At 39.5% G+C, this 24,751-nt stretch overlaps 1 protein-coding gene across 2 annotated transcripts in view; it reads right to left on the reverse strand.

The window, feature by feature from the left end:
* Nucleotides 1–24,751, reverse strand: part of tmem104 (transmembrane protein 104) — a 135,047-nt gene that overhangs the window by 83,981 nt on the left and 26,315 nt on the right. For both annotated transcript variants that reach the window (XM_041219730.1, XM_041219729.1), the window contains exon 8: nucleotides 22,593–22,692. In XM_041219730.1, coding sequence (XP_041075664.1) covers nucleotides 22,593–22,692 — 100 coding nt within the window. The remainder of the gene's footprint in view (nucleotides 1–22,592; nucleotides 22,693–24,751) is intronic.

Raw genomic sequence — 24,751 nt, forward strand, 5'->3', positions numbered from 1 at the left:
TCAGGAATGACAAACTTGTGCCTATGCTACCTATATTTATAGTAATCATGGACCCTCACATGTTAACAATAATTGGTGACAAAAGGTTAATTAGGTAACATGCTAGTTAACTCAGAAAACATCTAACAAAGACACTTTTATACTTAGGCTAGTGTGAAATCCCCTTGCTTTGGTTGACCATTTCATTGAAATTGACAAGATTTACATTTTCATTTAAAAATTACATTTTTGAATTCAATTCACTTGTGATTATCAGCTTATATAAGTACACATATCGTATCATGAAATATTAAGTGTTTATAGACAAGTTTATACAGTTAAAAGCATAGATAATCATGAAAAACCTGGTTTCAAGCAGGTGTACTCAAACCATTTCTGATGTTCCATGTGAAATCCAAGGCTGGGTGTAAATGTGTTACTGACTGAATTAACTGTTTTAAATCCTCAATGGAGTTGGTGGAAATTCCAAATCTGTTGTCAATGGTATCCAGTCAAATCTGTCACACACTTTTCATCACCAACAATTCATCACCAGCGACAATTCATCACAGACAATAACTCACTGATTAGGGTTAGGATTACAAGCGTCACACCGGTCATTTTCACCTGTAGCGTTTTAAACAGCTGTGATATGATAATGTACACTCCGGGATGAATTGTCGCTGGTGATGAATTGTTGGTGATAAAATTGTCATAGACCTGTCATCAATGTACCTAAGACATACATGTTGCAGAAGCCAACATTGACCTTGAGAGATCTGCAAAGTTATGTGTCTGAGATGGGAGTCATCAACAATAAGCCAGTCCCTACACAAAGTTGGCCTGCATGGACGGGTGGCACGAAAGAAGCCATTACTCAAAAAGCCTCACCTGAAAGCACGTATGGAGTTTGCGAAAATGCATGCAGAAGATACTGCAGACATGTGGAAAAGGTTTTGTGGTCAGATGAGACAAAAACTGAACTTTTCGGTCTAACTTTCAAGCGTTACGTCTGGCACAAGCCCAGCATACTGTGGCTCGTCATCTTGGGTTCTCACAGCCAGCAATTTCAAACCTGGCGAGATGGTATAACCAGACCACAAACTGGGAGACCAAGAGCCAAAACACCTGCCGAAGATCGACAGATTAATTTGCAGCATCTTCGCGATAGTCTATTGTTAAATCAGCACAAAAAAGTCACTGCACTTGCTCTGAAACAGCTTGTAATTTTTCGATCGCATCTAGTAAATTTTCTAAGTGATAAGTTTCTTTTGATGCTCGGTATATATATATATATATACACACACACACACACACACACACACACACACACACAAACAGTACCTTGAAAAAGTATTTGCTCCCTGTCTGATGTTCTGCATTTTTGCATATTTTTGACACTGAATGTTATCAGATCTTCAATCAAAATCTACTAAGTGAAGAAATAACACAAAATTTTCATTCTTTAATAAATAAATTAAATAAGTAAGTTATGCAACACCCAATGCCACCGTGTGAAAAAGTAATCGCCCTGTTACTGGTTACACCACCTTTAGCAGCAATAACTGCAACCAAACGCTTCCTGTGTTTATTGATCAGTCTCTCACAGTGTCGTGGAGGAATTTTGGCCCACTCCTTCATGCAGAACTGCTTCAACTCAGTGACTGTTGTGGGTTTTCGAGCATAAACTGCTTGTTTCAAATCCTGCCACAACATCTCAATGGGGTTCAGGTCTGGACTTTGACTAGGCCATTTCAAAACTTTAAATTTCTTGTTCTTCAACCTTCTGATGCTTGTTGCTTGTGTGTTTTGGATCATTGTCTTCCTGCATGACCCAGCTGCGCTTCAGCTCCAGATCACGGACGGATTGCCTGACATTCTCCTATAGAATTCTCTGATACAGAGCAGAATTCATGGTTCCTTCAATGACGGCAAGTCCAGCTCCAGTCCATGCAGCAAAGCATCTCCAAATAATGACACCACTATCACCATGCTTGACCGTTGGTATGAGGCTCTTACTATGGAATGCCGTGTTTGGTTTTCACCAGACATAACAGGGCCCATGGTGGCCAAAATTCCACCTTTGACTCATATGACCATAGAAGACTGTTCCAGAACTCTTGAGGATCAGCCAGGTGCTTTTTGGCAAACTTGAGACAAGCATTCATGTTCTTCTTAGTGAGCAGTGGTTTCCACCTTGCTACTCTGCCATGAATCCCATTTTTGCCCAGTGTCTTTCTAATGATGGAGTCATGAACGCTGACCTTAGCCGAGGCGAGAGAGGTCTGCAGATCCCTGGATGTTGTTCGAGGGTTCTTTGTGACTTCCTGGATGATTTTACACCTTGCTCTTAGAAAGATTTTGTCAAGATGGCCACTCCTGGGAAGATTCACTACTGTTACAAACTTTCCCCATTTGGACAATATGGCTCTGTGGTTTGGTGGAGCTCCAGACCCTTAGAAATGGCTTTGTAACCCTTTCCAGACTGATAGGCATCAACAACTTTTTTTATCCAGAGGTCTTCAGGAATTTTTTTTTTGATCGTGGCATGATGTGCCTCTATAACCTGTGTGCTGACAACTTCACTCTGATGGTAAGGGCCAAAGTTAGTCAGATTTATTTGCAGGGCTGGCCCAAATCAGTCCTGATTGTTAACTAAAGTATTTAAACAGCTGACCCTAACTATCCCTTTAATTGGGTTGAGTTATCTGGGGGGGGGCAATAACTTTTTCACACCTGAAGATTGCATGTTTGATTACCTTGCACACCAAACAAATGAAAGAAGCATTAAACCGTGTCATTTTTTCTCTCATACTCCCTCTATATACTACTACAACCCACAAAAATATCAGACCAAATTCAATGTGAAAAATGCAGAAAATCAGACCCGGGGCAAATACTTTTTCATGGCACTGTGGGTGTGTATGTATGTATGTATGTATGTATGTATGTATGTATGTATATGTATATATATATATATATATATATATATATATATATATATATATATATATATATATATATATATATATAAATTATATATATTTGTGGGGACTTGGGGTTGTTTATTTGCTTTATTTTATTTTGTTATTTATTTGATTTGTCAGTTAATAAACCTCAAATGCTGAAGTTTAGTTTGGCTTTTCTGAAATCTTGTTGGTTTATCAATATCTATCAATTACCTTTGCTACTTCTGGAAAACACAAACAGTTTCTCAGAATGAGTTACAAGAAGAGTTTGTCTGGCAGCTAAAGATTTGTTCCAGCTCTAGAAAACACAAAGCCAGAGCCCAGTTGTTGGCCATAAGGAGTCCACTTTCCACCAATTGACACCTCATTTGTCAGTCTAATTAACAGATGGGGAGGTGAGAGTAAAAGGACGGTGCAGCAGAAGGTGTGTTTCAGTGGCTGCGGTTGGGCTGCAATGGCTGGACAGTGAGAAAGGAGACATGCACTGATGTTGTGCGATGCGTCGTCTAGGAAGCATTAAAGAACACCTTGGAGTGATGGATCAGTGGGCTCATTGGAAAACCTGACACAAGCACACAAGTCTTGTAATCTTGGGGGTCTGGGGAGTACCTACACCCCCCGAAGCTCTGGGGTTGCACATGATCTGTGGTGTAGTGGTAAATAAATAAGTGGGTAAACTCCCGTTTGATGGAGCTGAACAGATCGATTGAACAGATAAACATGAACAGAAACATTGTTATTGACTCTCAGCCAAACAGACTCCCCACATAGTAATTTCCCCTCTCAGGTACTGTTCACGTGAACAGTCACAGACCCAACTGTGCGCTTCACTGACAGTTCTGTGAGTGTCCTTTCCTATCTGGTTCTCTCGACTTTTTTCAACATCTAAACTAACAACTAGCTAGTCTATATTTAATTACGCATTTTTTGTAGTCTCCACCAGCATTCCCTGAGGCTAAAATGCACGCATTTTTCGCAGTAACTGGCAACAGCATTCACACTCAGTTTACTAACTTTTGCATATTATCTTCAGTCAAGACTCCAAAATCGAGATAAACACATCATTTTGAGAGCATTCTTACAAAGCATTAACATAAAAATATTTGAGTCTGTTGAATCTTGCAGCTGATTCGCTGATTTCCCTCTGTAAAAATGCCGTCACATTAACGCAGAGCTCGCTACCAGCCGCGCAGATCGGCCCATAAGCACACAGTCCACATAAACGCAACGTGTAGGGGAATAACATTGCACGATTCCAGCGAAAATACTAGTGATGCTGCTGTTGCTGACCAAGAAAGCTTTAAAAGTGTTGATAAAACATCTGACAGCCCTCCTTCCATAAATACTGGTTAATCTACCAGAGTTAAACATCAAGCACAAAAGGTAAACAATCTGTAAATCGCGCTCTGGTATACTTTTCTGGATACGGTCTGATCCAAGACATTTAAAGTTATCATTCAACAACGGACAAAACAAATGCTTTTGTCAGTAAGACTGTCTCTCACTGTATTATTATAATTATTAGTATTATTATTACTTTAAATGTTGTTCACATTTTAACTGATTTTTTTCTACTGTATTTGAGACTGTGCTGCATCTCTAGCCACACGTCTGCACATGTAGGAATGCGTTTATTTGTATTGTTTGCTGACGGAAAGGTATGCGGTATCAGTGGGTGCAGATCATATAATAAAACTACGCCTGACAGTGTGTGGTTGGGCTAAATGAACCGGTTGAGTCAGAAATTGTGAATCCTTTGTGAAAGTCGACATTCCGTACTTTCATTTTAGACGAAAGCACAGCCATAGCAACAGAGAAGGAGCTGCTGCTTTTAGTAAAATATCTGTCACAAGTTAGTTTACATTTAACTTGTACTCCATCCTACATTGTGTAGGAATTGAAAAAATCTATATAAATTAACAATATGGCAGCAACAACTTTACAATACAGAAATCTTAAAGGATCGTAATGTAGCTCCTGACAAGCCAGGTTTCCTTACAACAAGATGTATAGTTATATACATTCTGATATTGCAGTTAGGCCATACTTTTAATGCGATCATGAGAAAACTAACACACTAATAATAACTAATAAATTAGTGCCCATGACCCCAGCAGGCTCGGGGACCGGCGCAGCCGGCTGCACCTGCTGCCATTGGTCTAAGGCCACCCAAGCAGGTGGCCTTAGACCAATCCTCGACTTCAGGCATTTCAACCTGAGCTGAAGGAGGTTCAAAACGTTGACGATGCAACAGCTGTTGCTGTCAAATCAGGCCAGGCGACTGGTTCATCACGATGGACCACCAAGACATCTATTTCCACATCCCCATATAATGGAGCTCAAGAAATACCTGCAGTTCGCCTTTCAGGGAACAGCATACAAGTTCAGGGTCTTGCCATTTGGCCTCTCTCTAGCTCCCTGTGCCTTTTCGAAATGCACGGAAACTATATTGGTTCCATTGAGACTCAAATGTATGAGAGTACTCAATTATTTGGAGGACTGGCTCAATTGTGCCCAGTCTCCAGCTCAGGCAGACGCTCGCACGGAGCTGGTCACCGGCCACCTTCAATGGTTGGATCTCGCAGTGAATCATGTGAAGAGCAAGCTCACGCCTTCTCAGACAGCCTCATATCCAGACAGACAGCAGAGTGCAGAGAACAACCATCTGTTTAGAGCTATTTCAGCTCAGAGTAGTGACACGTTCCAGAAACTTCTGGGTTTTATGGCAGCAGCTTCTCAGACCCTACCTTTGGGTCTCCTGTGCATGCGCCCTCTGCAATCCAGCAGGGGTACAGTAGGATTTTTCATCCTGCATTGAACCGCGACAGCCTACTGACTGTGTCTCATCACTGTCTAAAGTAACTCTCTTGGTGGAAACAGCCTGCCCATCTTCACCTCGGCATAGCGCTGAGCAGTGTCACCACAGACGCGTCCAGACTCGACTGGGGTGCTGTGTGGAATGGCAGGGAGACACAGGGTGTGTGGAACCTGTCTTGGCAGGGTCTCCACATAAATATTCTGGAGCTGTAGGCAGTTTACCTGGCATTGCAGAATTTTTTGCAGGAGGTTGAAGGGAGACATGTGCTTGTCCATACAGACAACACAACAGTGGTGGCCTATATAAACCACCAGGGCAGCTTCAAGTCTCCCAGTCTCCATTACGTAGCCTGCAAGCTTTTGCTCTGGGTGCACAAGAACTCTCTCACTATGGGCAGTACACCTGGCCAGGGTGATAAAATCGGCGGCAGACTTCCGCTCAAAGGGGGAGGAACCCAGCGCCTCAGAGTGGAGGCTTCACCTCGAGGTGGTAAGCTTCATTTGAGATTCGGGAGAGCAGAGATAGATCTATTTGCCTCCCAGGAATCGACCCACTGTCCCCTTTGGTTCTCCATAACAGGAGGCGGAGACACACTGGCGACAGATACCTTGGCACACCAGTTATATGCTCCTACTGGGTCTGGCCCTTGAACAGCTGCATTTGAACCATCTGGGTCTGTCCAATAAAGTTACTGATACCCTGAAAAATGCCAGAGCAGCATCCATGCGTTCCTAGCACAGGTACATGTGGGGCGTCTTTCAGACGTGGTGCCTGCCTCGGGGGTTCGACCCCATGACCTGTCCCACGGCAGTTATGCTGCAATTTTTGCAGGACCTGTTTGATGTGGGGAAATCCTCCTCTACATTAAAGGTCTATCTGGCAGTATTTCAGCTTGCCATGTCAAAATCAACAGTCTCCTCAGGAGCTCATCTCCTGGCGGGACAATTTTTGAAAGGAGCTCATCTGCTTCGACCGCCTATGAAGGATACTGTTCCTCGCTGGAGTCTTAAAGTGCTTGATGCACTCATGAAGCCTCCACTTGAGTCCTTGCATTCAGTTGAGCTGACATTTTTATCGCTCAAGGCAGCTTTCTTGCTTGCAATCATCTCTGCAAGCGAGTGAGTGAGATGCAGGCATTCTCAGTTGCGAAAGCCTGCTTAATTTTTGCAGAAGACAGGACAAAGGTTACACTCCGTACCAATCCTGCTTTTTTTCATGAAAACTATCTCAGCATTTCATGTCAACCAGTCTGTGGAATTGGAGGCTTTCGATCCATACGCTCCACTAGCGTATTATGTTGACAGGAGGAAAAATTGGAGGCAGTCCAAAGTATTTTGTGTCTGACATGGGGCTAAGTCCCATGGTCAAGTCCTGTCTAAGCACAGGCTGCAAATGGATAGCAGACACAGTCAGGAATGCCTATGATCTGGCCAACTTGTCCCCTCCAGCAAATCTCACTGCCCATTCCACCAGGAGCATGGCAACTTTGTGGGCTTTATTCCAGCATGCATCTGTCAAGGACATTTGCAATGCAACGGTGTGGGGTGCTCCTCATACCTTTACTAGGTTCTTCAGACAATGTTATGGATCCTCAAAACCCTCGCTTTGGAACTAGTATTGAGTCAGCCCTTACAACATAGGCATAAAGGCGAGTTTCTCCCTCAAATTTTTAGCCCTAGCTACTTGTTACTGGAGTCCCGAATGGTAACGCACAAGGCAGCCTCGGCTTAGCCTTGGAGCATTCTGGGCATGCAGCAATCTTGTCCATGCGGTGGCTTGGGTATATAGACCTATGCGATAATGGTTAAATTTCGTACTTGAAAGGGAATGTTAGGTTATTCTCATAACCCTGGTTCCCTGAAATAGAAATGCAACCTTTTAACCTTCAAGGTCGCTGCGTCCATGATTGCAGCAGGCTTGTAGGAAAAATGGCACGGAGGTCTGTGAGCGCAGCCCTTTATATCCTTTACTATAGACAAAGGCATGACTGCATCACAGAGGATCTACGAGCAGCTTTGATATATTAAATAGGTTAATACCCATTTTGTGAGATTTCAGCATGCACCTCATAAATACATGCAGCTTTTTAGAGAACAGCTTTTTGTTCTAAAGACCTCGAGCCAGTGAATCAAGAGAAGCATTTGGATGGGAAAGGCAGAAGGAGTTTTTGAAGAGACCGCATGTAGTGCGCTGACAAGTCTTGTTTGTTTTTTCCTTAGAGTTTTATGCAGTCAGAAGCCTCCTTACAAGCTTATAAGGTGCAGGCATTAAAGGCCAGTAACTTGAGATGTACGTTTTTAATCTCCTTGAAATCTTACATTTGTACTGATCATAAAATGATTTTTAATCATTGATTTTTTAAACACAAGAAGGTTTAGCAATTATATCAATCTATTTAAATAAATATCTGTGATGGTATATTACATTTTAATATTTTTGTCTTAGTGAATGAAATCATACTGATGAAAAAGAACAGGTTTATTTGACCTCAAGCTGACTTTTGCAATATTAGAATTGCAAGATTTACAAATCTTCTTTGCTTCTGTAAAATAAAGACACACACTCACACACTAATAGAGAGCCTGCAGTATCCTCAGTACATATTAAACAAAGAGATAGTGCTCTGACATTCTCAAATGCTGATAGAGAGAGCCTGCAGTGTCAGTGTATATTAAACAAAGAGACAGTGAAATTATCACATGCTGATGGAGCCTGCAGTGTCAGTGCATATTAAACAAAGAGACAGTGACATTATCACATGCTGATAGAGAAAGTCTGCAGTGTCTACAGTGCATATTAAACAAAGAGACGTGACATTATCACACGCTGATAGAGAAATCCTGCAGTGTCTACAGTGCATATTAAACAAGGAGACAGTGACATTGTCACAAGCTGATAGAGAGCCTGCAGTGTCCTCAGTGCATATTAAATAAAGAGACGGTGCTCTGACATTCTCACATGCTGATAGAGAGCCTACAGTGTCAGTGTATATTAAAACAATGAGAGCCTGCAGTTGCCCTCAGTGCATATTAAAATCGGTCAAATATTATAATCAGTCAAATCACTAAAAACTGCCCTCAAAATATCTAACTTTGTAATATTGTAATAGCCTGTTATTACATGACCAGTTATTACACTGGAACAAACTTTGTGAATTAAAACAAAGCATCCACTACAGCATAACCCAATATGGCATTCTTAGTAAACATGAAGAAATGGAAGTGTAAATCTATAAAGACCCCAATGATAAAAATGTGGTCTGTATCATTGGCATGGTCAGTGTTTTAAGCAATGTGGCAGTGAAAGGGTTCACTCTTACTGGACAACACTGGCACTGGGTATGAATTAAAGCTTTGACTTGGAGGCTGAGCAGCAAAAGGATGGCAGTGCTGTGAGTTGCTTCGGAGAGTGCAAATGTGTGTAATACAGATATACAATCAATGCATGCACTGACCAAGTAGGAATTAGATTAACAAGGGATCTCAAAGGCAAAGTCCTGACACCTTTACAAACACCTGACATTCACAGATGAAGGCACTGGTAACATGAAATAACTAAATACCCAACAAGTCTATTGCACACTGCCTTGCAATAATTGAGTTCTGGTTATTTAAGTCCTTAAGTGTTTCATGCAGTAATTCATCTTGGAGACAAGTGACAGCTGTTAAACCACTTCATTCTAATAATGTCTTCAAAACACAACTGAAAACATGGACAGAGGTCAATTTTCTTTCTTGTAATATTTGCAAAGCAGTGAGTTTGTTTTTTTCATGACTGAAGGTTAATCTAGCATTACCTTGACTGAGGAAGAATGTCCTTTGCACAAAAGTTAGAAATGGACTTGCAACAAAACTTTGAAACCCATAAATGCTTTGTAACAGAGGATTAGAGACATTGTTATAAGAAATCATTTCCTAATACTTTTAAGAACTAATGAATTCTAAAGAATGTCCTAACCCAGTCTTATCACTTACGAAGAAGCACTTCTCTAAATATATGTAAAAATGTAAGGATAACATATAGATACAGAGTGAGGGTGGCTACTATACCCAACATTCTAATACGCTTAAGAACCAAATGTCTTCAGAAATACTTTTCAAGAGTCATCATAACCGGTTAAGTTGTTCAATAGACATATGTAGAAATTAAACTGTAGAATATAGACAGAGAGATTAGTGTTATCTCAACCATGGTGCTGGTAAAGCAGAAAGCTACAGGCCCTTTATGAACTGCAGTGGTGCTAGAATCCTGTCTGTCTTCCAGCCTCCACCTCCACTGCTCTGCTGTAAATGGCTGTCCCACAACTTTTATATTTCACCCTTTAAATCAAAATAACATGCACAACAAAACTGTCTACGCCTCCCCAAACCTACGAAAATGAACTTTCTAAAAGTGTTGTAATGCAATAAACTACTGTCACAGAGTCTGTGTGTTGTTTCATCTGAACAGGAACTCATTTTTCCACTTCAGTAAGAAAAGTCCATTTATACCTTCCAAATACTCTAAGATTAGGCATGCGCTCCAGTTACAGCTGATTTCAGTTTGCTTGAAGTTTCACTGCCTTTGCACCGTCCTGTGAACTGCAGATTTCTGATTTTGGTGATTTTCGAGAGAGACTGAGCGGCAATGGAGGGATTTATGAGGGGATCCGACTGAACAATAATGACGAGAAATGAACGATAACGATTTACTCCTTGTTAATGGGATAACATGCGGCTCACTTACTACATTATACAAACACAGTGCCATTCTATTAGAAGCTGCCCAATAAATGAAGAGCTTGAAGGGAGACAGGCAGGACAGGTATGAGCTCATATCTCAATAGAACCTCACACAAACAGATTCGAGTGCATGAGGGGAGCCTGCCAATTGCATATAATACTATAGACAAAGAAAAAAAAAAACACTGTTACAAAAAGACAACTCAACCCCCATTAATTATGAGTTGGTAGGTTCTACAGTTTATTGACAATTTGAGCAGATTTAACAATGCTTTGCAGTGATGTATTAAAATTGAAGCTGGGTAAATGGGTTAAAGATGTTATATCCACAGAGGTACAATATAGATTTTACTGGCAATGTATTAGTCATTTTCTAACAAGTTTTTTAATCACTTAGATTTGATTTATAAACACTGTCCCTCTGTTGTGTTTTTTTTTTTTTCATTTTGTTTCAGGGACGTCCTTGGATCACAGTGGCAGTCTCACATTGACACATACCAATATTGCACACAGCATGATGCAAGCATACTACATTATTAATTTCAATTCCCTCCTTAGCAGGGCCATATTAATTACATTGTTGGTCTATTTTAAAGTATATTAAAAAGTGAAACCAAAGATTGTGAAACCAAACATCCACGCCAGAAAGAAATAACTCCTTTAAATCAAAGTTACAAAGCTGTTTTTGAACTGTGCTGAATGCAAAATACTAAAAGAAAAGCAATAGACTTGAATGAAGACATTGAAAAAGACTTCTAGTTAAATTATTGTTTTTGCATAGTTTCACTGCTGTATTTACCTATTTACATAGGTCATTTATTATTCCGTTGATCCAACGATCATCAAAACATTTGTTGATTTTACTCCACTTTTGTACATGATATATTTTCTTGGCGTTCTTGGAAATGTTTCCAAGAGTACGTTGCTTATAAAGTTTCATGAAAAACGGGCCTTGTTGAACGAGCTCAATATCCTGTTTTCAACACAATGAGCTGTTATTAAAGAATAAGCTGCTTCAAATGTCAGCTGGATTACTTTGAAAACTATTTAAGGTGTTTTCAATAATTTTGAGTGGTTCTGAGTTGAGACTTGCTCCAAAATTGAGCTTGAATAATTTTTCTCGTCATCTGCTTTTATCTGGCTTTGATATTACCTGAAGAACTCTGTTACCTTCCAATCATTCTTAAATGATTTAAAACGAGGAAGCCTGGTCAGTCCAGGCACGGCGGCTTCTACAGACAAGCTCAACACAGCACAAAACCAGACAAAAGCTGGTTAAGAAAACAATGATAACACCTCAAATGGGAGCAACAGAATGCAGAACCAATCAAATCATAACTCGATAAAATAGTATGGAGAGGGAATGTAAGAAAACAAAGAAAATTATATTTAAAGCTACTAACTCTTACAGCTTCATCACACCTGGACAAAAGCTTCTCCAAACACATGAAATTCACAGACTCCATGTCACTGGTGAAGGACTTGTAGAGACCTGTCTTATTGTCCAGATGTAAACACACATCCGAAAATATTAGCAAAAGGTATTTCATCTTCTAGAATGCGGTCGGCAAACAACAATAAAAACAATGGTTTTCAAAGCGTCTGTTTGTGCTGTTGCAGCCAACACTGAAGAGCTAAAGCAAGCATAGACCTTCAGCCTCAACCTGTCCCATCCCCACGCCTTTCACCGCTCAGCAACATCCTCTTTCACAGCTTCAGACAGGCCCTGCTGTGTGCATTCAATATTTTAATCACGATCTCTTGCTGGGCCGACATTCTACTATCCTGAAGTTAGCCTGCGTGCTGCTCCCAGCCCGCTCCACTAATTCACTGCTCCAGTACTGCTCCAGCTGGGATAATCTCTAATAAACCATCTGCACTGGCATCTCCGCACCGCGCAGCTGCTAATACTTTAATATCTTGCAAATTGTCATTTAAATAAACGGCACGTTCGTCTTCCAACAAGTGGAACAAAATTAGTTTTTAGATGTCGTAATGAGAACGAGTGTAAGGTCAGTGAAAATGACCACACAAGGCAAGTAATGCTTTGGGAAGAAATAGAATACACAAAGTGTCTTACATAAATTCCCTCCCCAATAAAGCAGCTCAAGCAAGCATACATCAACCATGCTGAAATCATTTTTAAGTAATATTGGAACATATGAAAACATATTAATAAAGGTTTTATTGCTCATCTTTGATTTGCTAGATTCAGTCCTTGCACCCCCGGATTACTGCAACAAAATGCTTCCCAAAGAGCTGATTATAGTGTCCCCTGCTGAGGGAGGCAGGAGCTGGAGCAGGTGAGTGTGTGTCCACAGGCCAGTGCCTCACACAGTGAACGTGTGCATGAGTGAATCAAGGTCATCAAAAAAAAGCATCACTGCACTTCAATAAAGAAGACTAACTGTCGTGAAAATGATACTTTGTTTCATCAATACTCTGGTTTCTATAGGCTAAATAGTCCATTAACTACCACAAAAAGATGAATGGAATATTATTTAAAAACTGTGGCTAACAAAATAATGCTCTTACCATTTTTTTTACTTTCATTAGCTACTGTATATAAAACAAAATGTGCAGTTCTGAAAGAAATACATTACAGAAAACGTATGTGTTTTCATTTTAAAACACAACACACAGAACTACACTAGGTTACACAAAGTTCACAGTTTCCATCGCTTACTGTCAGGAAATCTGCTTCACTTGCACTTCCTATGCCATTTCACCTTTGCAGTGACTTCTGGAATATGGTACTGGCTGAAAGCCTGTCAGTTAATTTAACAGATAACATGTTTTAAAATTTTAAAAAATGCATGTTTAAAATTCTGTGTTCTTTCAAAACTGCACAAGACCTAGTCTGCAGTTAATAAACATTATGTTGGTCCGCTATAGGCCACTCCCAGGGAACATGTGGGCCTGTTAATTCAATGCCAGCCAGAACACAGCCAGTGGGTTTAAATGAATACTAGGAACAGGCTATAGAGAAGTATAGTCACAGCTCCCATTTGTACCAGAAGCTATAAAGCGAAACACAAATAGCACAGTCTCATAGCCCTGGCTCTGTCTACAGTGGTATAAAAGGGGAGCACTGCACTAATTCACAGTCTCATGCTCTGGCTCTGTCTACAGTGGTTTCGGGAGCGCTGCACTAATTCTCTCTGCATAGATGTTGTATGGGAAGCTACAGTATTAATATTCTTACCAGATTTCACATTACAAAAAAAAAAAAAAAAAACCTGGACCAACAAAGGGCATGATAAAACTGCTAATCTCTATTTAAAAATACATTTACAAGGAACGAGAGGGGTCAGGGAGTGCTGAACTGGAGTCAAGGTTTAATTGAAGTTAACGGCTTAATCTCCCTCAATTACACAAGAAGAGTTAATGTATCGTGTTACCCACAGATAGAACCATGTTGCAGATTCTAATAAGAGTCACATTTTCAAATGACATACAATTAAACATATTTAACTGTATGTCATCAATTTTTTTATTTTAACAATTAAAGGATGGGGTGCTCATGAGTCTGTCTCACTTTCCCTCTCTCTGAAGTTCAATTAAAATGTGTTCATTTAGACAGCTGACCCCCTCTCTTGGTAAAACACCATCTTCTCACTGTGGGTGACAGGAAACATGTTTTTTAAAGAGCAACTTGGTACAAGAATGAAAAATCCCAGTTACCATGCTGTAAAGTGCTTAGGGCTTTCAGACCTGTTACAATGCTGAGAGTGCTTAGGGCTTTCAGACCTGTTACAATGCTGAGAGTGCTTAGGGCTTTCAGACCTGTTACAATGCTGTAGAGCGCTTAGGGCTTTCAGACCTGTTACAATGCTGAGAGTGCTTAGGGCTTTCAGACCTGTTACCATGCTGTAGAGCGCTTAGGGCTTTTTGATTCCCAAAGAATGCAGCACTGAAACCCGCACCGATACTTTGAATTCATATTGTTATTACAGTGCATGCCGTTTATAAGAATCACTTATATAAGAATCAACCACATATAGTGATCAAAATCAGTGGGACCAAATCATTCCTATACCAACCAATGTTAAATAATCTGCTTGCAAAAATCAAGCACTCCGCTTATAAGAATCATTTCGGAGCAAACTGACTACATGTAAGAGAGTACTTGGTCAAGATTTGGAATTTGATCACATCTCGCATGACTAGACACGTACGCAGCGTGGATTGTGCAATGATACAGGAAACACTGCATTGTGTGTAATCAAACATGACTGAACCACTGCATTGTGAAGGTATGTTTTTTGTGTCCTCTGTTAGTGAAAATGTATTTCAATAAAATTAATACACATGCTTTGAATACATACTGAGTACAGCAGTGTTATTGTGTGATATGCATGTAGGTGCCGTGGTTAGGAGGAGGGGAGGGGAGGGGATTGCAATGCTTTGCATCTCTGTTCAATGAAAAACTGTAAGATTTGCATCGCAACAGAAAATAAGTAAGCCACAGATACATAAATGCAGTGGTAGTCCTGACAGTAAAATACTGTACTGTAATGTCATTTTAATTCAAAGGCCATTACACGTAACATTGTACAGCAGTTAAACTAGGCACCCTCACAAGACGATCGCTTCTCAAGTATACTGTAGTAAAATAGGATTCTGCAGCCTTGAGTAAACATAAGTCATAACCTTGATCGTATAACAAGCTGCTTACCCACGAAGGCTTGTTTTGATGTATTGTCCTCAGTGATGGAGCACCACTGACATCTGCACTGTATTTAAACTGCTGATGGCACGCTTTTGCTAATTGTAATGCAACAGAATAAACAAAGACAGCGCAAATTAGCAGACTGGAATCTTGATTTACCGTTTTAAACCGGTGTTGGTTTAATTTTTCTTACACTGCAGTGGCGAAACAACTGCTAACAGAACAAACAAAATAAACCTAGCTCTCAGCTGGAGCACTAACTAATAGAGTGCGGAAGAAACACTAGATCTTTCACTTGAGTTCTGGTTTCTTTTTGTTACTTCTGCTTCCTTCCGCCTCTATACCCCCATCACAAAGCTATCAGCTAAGCCATTTCTATCGAGGTGTGATTAACTTTAACAAGCAGTTAACCAACTGACTATTATCCATAACACTGTGCAACAATTTATTATTATTTTTTTGTTCCTGTGTAGTAAGTGTTATTTCCTAATTGCTTATGCCTCAAAAGTATAGAAAATGGCTATTATTCCCCACAAACTTTGCTTTTGTGACCAGGACAATGATATTTCAAAATATCACTATTTCCAATGAGAAAATGGGCGAATGTGTGTCTTTTCGTTCACATAAAGTCAGAAAAAAACAACATATGAATCCAAACTAACATGTATTTATACTAAAGTAATACAAAAATGACTACAAAAGATTTAGAAGTGAGTAGTTTTTCGAGATTTATGATTATACTGTAAATTTACATCTGTCCATAGAACATTGTTCCAGAACCCTTGATGATCATCCAGGTACTTTTTGGCAAACTTGAGACAAGCATTCATGTTCTTTTTAGTAGCAGTGGTTTCTGCCTTGCTGCTCTGCCATGAAACACATTTTTGCCCAGTGTCTTTCTGATGGTGGAGTCATGAACACTGACCTTAGCCCAGGCAAGAGAGGTCTGCAGATCCCTGGATGTTGTTCGAGGGTTCTTTGTGACTTCCTGGACGATTTTACGCCTTGCTCTTGGAGAGATTTTGGCAGGACAGCCACTCCTAGGAAGATTCACTACTGTCCCAGACTTTCTCCATTCGGACAATATGGCTCTGACTCTGGTTTGGTGGAGCTCCAGAGTCTTAGAAATGGCTTTGTAACCCTTTCCAGACTGATAGGCATCAACAACTTCAGGAATTTCTTTTGATCATGGCATGATGTGCTGACAACTTCACTCTGATGGTAAGGGCCAAAGTTAGTCAGATTTATATTGGGCAGGGCTGGCCCAAATCAGGTCTGATTGTTAACTAAAGTATTCAAACAGCTGACCCTAACTATCCCTTTAATTGGGTTGAGTTATCTGGGGGGGGGGGGGGGGGAGCAATAACTTCTTCACACCTGAAGAGTGCATGTTTGATTACCTTGCACACCAAACAAATGAAAGAAGCACCAAACTTTGGTGTCATTTTTTCTCTCAGACTCCCTCTACATACTACTACAACCCACGAAAAGATCTAACCAAATTCAATGTGAAAAATGTGCAAAAATGCGGAAAATCAGACAGGGGGCAAATACTTTTTCACGGCACTGTATACAATGATGTCTATTGACTCTTTATCTGCAAACTAACTGAAATGTATTTGAATATATTGGCACATTACTAGCAGAGGGTTCACGTCAGGAACCTTCTGCAATTTTACTATCACACTTCCATATAATTATCAGAAGTAAATCTGTTTCCAAAGCCTCAGAGATTTGGAATGCTATCTCACAAACTAATACATCTTATAAATCGTCTTTTCATGGGAGGAAGGGAATTAAAATGTCTTTAATAATAGATAAACGCTATCTGAATTGTAAAAAGGAAAGAAGGTTCCCACATGAATTTCTTCAAATCTAATTGTGTATGGTTTTAATGAAGCCCAGAGAATTACCTCTCCAAAACAGACACAATGTCTTAAAGAATCCCTTAATTATTAATGTGTGCCAGCCATGATAACCATTCCCCTTCATTACAAACAGCTCTAATGTAATTTCATAGCAGTGCACAATCAAACAGAGGCTAGTCCGAAACTATGCGAGCTGAAATGTATTGTGCAATAACACTTCTAAATGATATATCATATTTTAATAATGGTTTAATAAACATCACACTGGTTTAAATTGTAATGCTTTCATTACCACCCAGTTAACTTATCATTTTCCAAGCGTTACTTAACACTATCGAGATTTAAGTTTTTCTCCATATACTTACTGTTGCTTCCTCCTAAGTACTGTTGTGATTTTCTAAGCGCCATCATTACAAGCAGACTACACAATACATTTCCATGGTATACTATGTAGCTTCCTCATGATTATACTACGCAGCATGGTAGCTTCCTCGTGATTATATTATGCAGCATGGTAGCTTCCTTGTGATTACACTATGAAGCATGGTAGCTTCCTCATGATTATACTATGCAGCACGGTAGCTTCCTCATGATTATACTATGCAGCATGGTTTGCCATGTTTGTTTGTTTTTTTTTTTAAATCTGCTTTACTTTACAATGCTCACCAGTGCTTTACCATACTTTCATTCTGCCTTATTAGACTTTGCTATCCTTTTACTATTGGAAACCTTGTAATAAACGAAAATTCTTTTAAATGATTAAGTCTTGTAAGTAAGCGGATTAACCTTTTCACTACCTTTGATGAGTGGGCTCGTCACTCAATGTGCCCATCGCTGTTAAAAATAAAGTGTCTCACCAAGAACAAGAATGTCAGTGATATCCATTCTCCACCATAGCTGTACATTCAAAATCAGAGCGGATGGAAATCAGTTTGACTCTGACGCATATGTCAAGCCAAATTACCATTTAGAGAGATCTCAAATTAATTTATAGCTATCTCAATATTTTAAGATATCTCTAAGTCATTTCCAGATATCTTCAAATATTTAGCCCTACGTCGGACCAGGTCCAACATTACAATTTTCCCTTTCCAGTCCGATGTCGGACCCTGTCCAACATCATCAAAAAGGCATCAAGCACAAGTCTCTAGATGTTTTTTCTCTGGAAAAAGCAGAGAAAACCTTTCAATGGTTGAGTGAGATTGATAGGAGCCAAATGACGTGAAAAAAAAGGACATATCACACAGCCCCTGCACCATAGAGATAACACAGATACAAACAAAGAAGATAGCTGTTTCCAGCACTCAAAGAATATTACAGACATTTGCAGAGCTTTTTGAGATGTTACAGTAATAAAATGATGACTTGCATCGCATTATTCAGGAGTGTGGTAATAAAAACGAGTGATCAGGAGAGGATTTATGAGTATGCACATCTATAAAGAGGTATGTGAAAAATACAGCTAGCAAGGGGTGGGGCTTGACTGCAGATACAGTACTGAGTGTCCTTTTGTGATTCAATGCCTTTTAAACCTGTTTTACGCTGAAAAAAAATATTTTAAAACGGTGCGTGTAAAACAGCGCATGTGAAAATAAATTTGACCTGATGCGCCTGACAAGCGCTGAATAAATTGACCGACACGGGTTAACACTAGAATGACCAAGGCAGTCATTTTGGCAGTTTTTTTAAAATTTAAATTTAAATTGCGGTGTGTGTATTTAAGATAAGGAGCTGTGCTTTCCTGACTTTTCCTAATGTACTTATGTACTAATTACCATGATAAAGAATCACGTAGCTGCAAAAATGCAGAAATACAGATTTCCTAAATTCTGAACAGGTTTGCAAAGATAATCATGTACTGCATAATGCTTTACATTATTTTGACTGTGATGTGGTTTTCTTTGTGTATGTTAATATTAATGGTTACCTGACCAGCTGCAGCTCTACTTACACAAGCTTGTACTAATGTGATTAATAATATTAGTAGGATTGTACAGCCACTACTTTACAAACCTTTTTTTTTTTTTTTTTTTTTTTACTGTGTTTTCACCTGGGACAACTGACAGTAACAGTAACCCGATTCTGACATTAAAACTCAACACATCACAGCGACACAAATCCTTCTTTTTAAAATAATAAATGTGTTAATTATTCCTCTTTTGAATCCACAATGTTACTATTTCATAAATATATTTCAACACATTTTAAAGAGATAGCAAACAATGGGGGTGGGGAGGGGTGAATACTTACCTAGCCAAGACATTTCAGTTTTTTTTTATTTTTCATTAACTGTTGTTTCACAATAAAAATTCTCTTGCCAGTTCAAAGTGCTGAGTAGGTTGTATAAATCAAAAGGTAAAAAAAAATCCCATTTAAATGCATCAAGATTTCAGATCGTAACACAACAAACTGTGAAAACGTCCAAGGGGGTGAATACTTACTATAGACACTGTATATATAGATAATAGACACATAACACAGGCTAGATCATAGACATGTAACATGGGCTAGATCATAGACACGTAACACAGGCTAGATGACTGCCTGGATGTTACCAACGCTTATTTTAGCCGTCACTTAAGGGCCAAACTTGGGTCTGTCTATAGCTGGGTTACTTCACATTAAGAACAATGTGTAACATCAGTATTCTAAGAAGGTATGATTTATATGTTAATGTATTTAATATTTATAGAATATCTGTGGGGGGTATACAATTTCATAAAGGTTTCATAACAATTACCGGACATCTGACTAATGCCTGAAAGCACTGTGAAACCATTAAGCTTAGAATTCAAGCCTTGCTGCAGTTACTAGTCAAAACAAAATAAAACTGCAAGCATCCTCTTCTAATAAACAAGGGGAGGGAAACACAACTTATTAACACACCTCAAACACAAAGAAATTGTCAAACAAATCAAAAGTGAATGCCTCCAAGGGCTAATAACCAGGCTGTGAGAAAAACAGACCCGTTCCTCTCATCTTATCAGCATAACAACAAAGAATCTGCTAGACTTATTATTTTGCCAGGTGTGAGCCAATGCATCCTTCCCTGTACCAGGGCTCCTCAAACTGAAGCCAATGTGTCCTGCACTGTACCAGGGCTCCTCAAACTGAAGCCAATGTATCCTTCTCTGTACCAGGACTCCTCAAACTGAAGCCAATGCATCCTTCCCTGTACCAGGGCTTCCCAGACATAAGCATGCTTTCTGAGTTAGATCCCGTAATGAGAAAAGTTGTTCTTTTGTACCAGTAGACGTGCTGCTACTTTTATTGGGTTCAGTGTCATTTCTCAGACATTGAGAAACCGCTGCATAATTACTGTGCTCAGCTGTGCACTGCGTCTGACTGCAAATGCAATACAGACCTGAATGTAAAGGGAAGCGCAAGTGGTTTAAGCGGGGAAGGGGGGGAGAGGGGGAAGAAACTTTTACAGATAAAACATACATAGGCAGAAATCCTGCATTTTCTTTTTTTCTTTTATTTAAAAAAATGATGTTATAATTAAAAAGTGCATTAATATAATTGCCTATTTGCCTCACAATCAATCCTTTCTGTTGTATAACAGTATATGCTGGAAGTGTGGGCAAGAACTGACATTAAATGTTACATTCAAAATAACATCAGGCTCTTAATAGCAACATTCATGTAAATGAATTGATCGTCCAATCAGGTGACCATTGCTTTATCAGGGTCATTGTATGTGCTGCACCCCCTGAAACCTTGCCGTGCCAGCTCCCAGTTTGGGAACCCCTGTCCTGTAACAACACTTAAAATAGCCTTTGCACCCGTTTGGGGTCCTAATAACTGTTACACAGGAAGTACATTTACTGTGGTCGCAAAAATTTGCTTCACATGAGCGAAACTGTGTAGAAACATAGGATAATGTGGTTCTTTCTTAACTGAATATTACACATTATTCTCGAAATATGGTTGCTAAGTCATCAGCATTTTGTTATTCAAATTAAAATATTATTTTATTAATATCTGTTTAACAAAACATTGCCTTCTGAATTTTTCACATTTTCATGTTTTCATAACAGCAGCAGTAATAATATAAGAGTTCTAAAATTGAGGTTGTGAACCAGTATCAAACGTTCTCATAAACAAAATGAACAGCTTTTAGTTAAGGATGCATGCTTTAAATACATCCAATAGTTTAAAGTCTATAGGACAGCATCAATGTAAAAACAATTTCTGCCTGTCAACTGTCGATTTTGTCTGCAATAAAACCTGACAAATAATCCAACACTTAAGATCGTATATAAAAAAAAAAAAAGTTTGGCAGGGCTTTATCAAAATAATTCTAACATTTGATTTTGGTGAACCCTGTTCCCGGTCATCTTTCTCAGAATCCTGACAAGAGCACACGAAGCCTTCTGTGCAACACGTTCCCTGACAGCTTAATGCCTTACTAACTTTGTGTTAGGCAGAAGGGCTCCCGAGCCGAGTATTTCTATCCTTTGCGGGTGTGTGTTCCAAAGTATTTTTAATTTCTATATTCCTGTTTCAATTTGAATCAAAATATTAGAGTGTGTCGGGCTGAAGCTTCATCGAACTGCTGAAGTTTACACATAAAAATAAAAAAAAAATTGTTCGAGTCAAATTGTGGAAGACAAACAATTCTTGACCAGGTCCAGCTTTGGTTATGTTACCCGTCACTGATTACCGTTGCGTTACCCGTCACTGATTACCGCTGCGTTACCCGTCACTGATTACCGCTGCGTTACCCGTCACTGATTACCGCTGCATTACCCGTCACTGATTACCGCTGCATTACCCGTCACTGATTACCGCTGCGTTACCCGTCACTGATTACCGTTGTTTTACCCGTCATTGATTAAAACACATATATATTGCGCCTCTAGAAAGTTTTACTGAAAGTCACCATATAACAGGGAAATATGGAGTTCTGTCTATTCTCTATTGAATCAGATTGAAGTACTGTCTCCTGAGTTTAATCAAATGAAACCTTAAGAACTAACAGTCATATTTTATGTATGGGGCCAAAGAATTGAATTCCCTTGCAAGAGTTTAAAAATAGCTAGCAGTCCTCCAGGTCTAGCAGACTCACAGATAGGTTTCTTCAAGCAAGCCCAAGCCAGGAAGTGAAACACAAAACCTTCCAGCAGACGCACTTTTCACATTCCACCCCCCCCACCCTTTTTTTCGCAAGGTGTTTTAAAACCATGCCACACAACCTTTCCCTGTGCAGAAATGGATTTTGTATTATATAGCAAAACCAATTATTAACTCTGCAACATTTCCACCGCACTCTTGCAAGACTTTTGACTCATAGTCGCCGACTCAGGAGTACCTAATCAAACTGCACTGTGCAGAGAATTCACCTGTCGAGCTCAGAGATGACAACTGAGAGCTGCTGCACTCAGGCAGGACGTCCTGAAAACATGTGAGCTCCCCGGATCCTGGTGTGCCACTGTCTCTTAAAACTATCTGAGCACCAGTGTGGTGTTAGAAACATATCTTCCCGGTGCACAATGTAGACACAACTGTACAAATATGTTCCCTTACTCTGTTACAAGAATAAGAGTGACAAGGATTACTGACCAGAAATATCCTGTAGGCGTCCTTGCGCTTGACTGGTCCCCAGCATTGATCTGTGTCATTGTAGTTGATATTATTCCCAGCACTACAGGAATGGTTGCCACTGTGGAATAAAAACAGCATTGCATTTTTAAAGTGAATGCACAGCTATGGCCAAAAGTTTGCATCACTTAAGAATTCTACAAAATTATATATATATTTTATATATATATATATATATATATATATATATATATATATATATATATATATATATATATATATATATATATATATATAATCAACGTTAGCGAGTACCAGACCAATACATGGTCTGGTTATTACATTTAGGGCTTGTTTGAAGGTTTGTTCACGATTCAGGGATTCGAAGATTGTTTTAAACCTTAAAGGTTCGTCAGACAGGTTCATGCACTGTATTATAATTCCCCCCCCCCCCATTAACAGAAACTGTTTGACAATGTGTGAATACTATAAATCACACAATAAATGTCACTTGCATGAAAAAAATAGGTATGGTGACATCACCAATAAATTATGCAAATGAGTACCATTGAAGGTTCGATCCTTCCTTCGGTAATGTGTTCCGAACCTTCGAAGGTCATAATGTACCCTTCACTGTAGCCCTATCTAGAAGCAATCCAACAAGAACAGCACACAGTGACGTGATCTTGAACATTAAAGAACAATCCATCTGTGATAGGGAAGTAGCCCTGCTGATATAAATAGTGTGTGGGAATGTAAGGTTGGCAGGGATGGGGTTAAATCTGGCCCTGCCAGCAATCACAGGTGTATAAAAGGAGCCAGAAATCCTTTTTTTGTTGGAGAGTTTGGACTTGCGTTTATTAACTGTATTTTTGGAGTCTGGAGTGGAGGCGAATGTCAAGCCTACATGCACTGATTGTATTGTATGGTTTTGTTCAACCTTTTATTTTGGCCCTTGTGTCTGTTTGGTTTGATCCTGTTTGTGTAATACATGTGCGCATAGGTACTTGAACTGCAGCTTTCACATCATCATTACTGAGCTGTCAGAAAAAGTATTTTATTAAGAGATCTGTGAATTTATCGTGAGAATTATATACACATTGAGACACCACGCAGCTAGGAGTCTGGCAGAATTACGTACAGAGTTTTTACAGATGTAGCAAGACTGCTCACAGTTCCTCCGATTCCCCATTTAGACTATGAGTCACTTGGGATTCAATCCAATTAACTTTTTTCAGCAGGGAAACCGTTTTTTAAGAGAATATTAATTCATGCAATAGGCGGTGTGAATGTGCTGCAATATTCATTTTCAAGCCATTAACACTTGATGGGTTCTTAACTCTCTGTGAATAAATATTACTCAGTTTAATAGTTGCATGATTTCCCAGTTTAAAATGCTGAATGAGTTGGATCCTGAATAATAACCTGCATCAACCCTGATCCATAATCTGCAATGGAAATTTATCTTGAGCTGTTTGCACACTTTGCACCCTATGAAAGTGCCATTTTCTGCCCATTCACCATCTGGCAGGGGTTTCTTAATGCCAAGGCAGCACACTGTTTCTGGAAATGGATCTGATGCAATGGTTACCCAAAAGCATGTGTGCACTTGTCCCGAACTAATCATCTCCCAGCCTAACACTTTAACCAATCATTCCCATGTCATTGACCAAATACAGCCAAATGGTCATCAGGTGTGCTAAAGATTGGTATACTAAAGGCTGATACAAGCATGTATTATAATAATGCATGTTTAATCTAAACCCAATACTGAATATTTGCTTGCTGCAGCCATGCACTGTCACTGTGCCCAGTAATACCTCCATTAGAATGATTCTGATATTTAAATTCACAAAGGCAGAGCTATTTTTGGGATTCTAACACAAGACCTGTTAGCCTGATTTGACATTCAAATTAGTTGACATCCCTGTTTCTGTAGTCTTTATCTCAAAATCTCCCCCCTACCTGCCACACAAATGCGTGGCTAATCTGAGACTGAAACCGTAATTACCTAACAATCTGAAGTGGGCATCATAGAAACAGGTTTTTGGGCAGATATATGCTGCTAATTGGAACAAAAGTAATGCATCTCAGTGGCATGCAAGAAGACATGCCCAGTTACCGAGGACACCATGCTGACAAACCCCTACCCATCCAAATACAACCACTAATAATCTGTC

The sequence above is a fragment of the Polyodon spathula genome, chromosome 20 (genome assembly GCF_017654505.1).
Source record: "Polyodon spathula isolate WHYD16114869_AA chromosome 20, ASM1765450v1, whole genome shotgun sequence".
NCBI classification, from domain to species: domain Eukaryota; kingdom Metazoa; phylum Chordata; class Actinopteri; order Acipenseriformes; family Polyodontidae; genus Polyodon; species Polyodon spathula.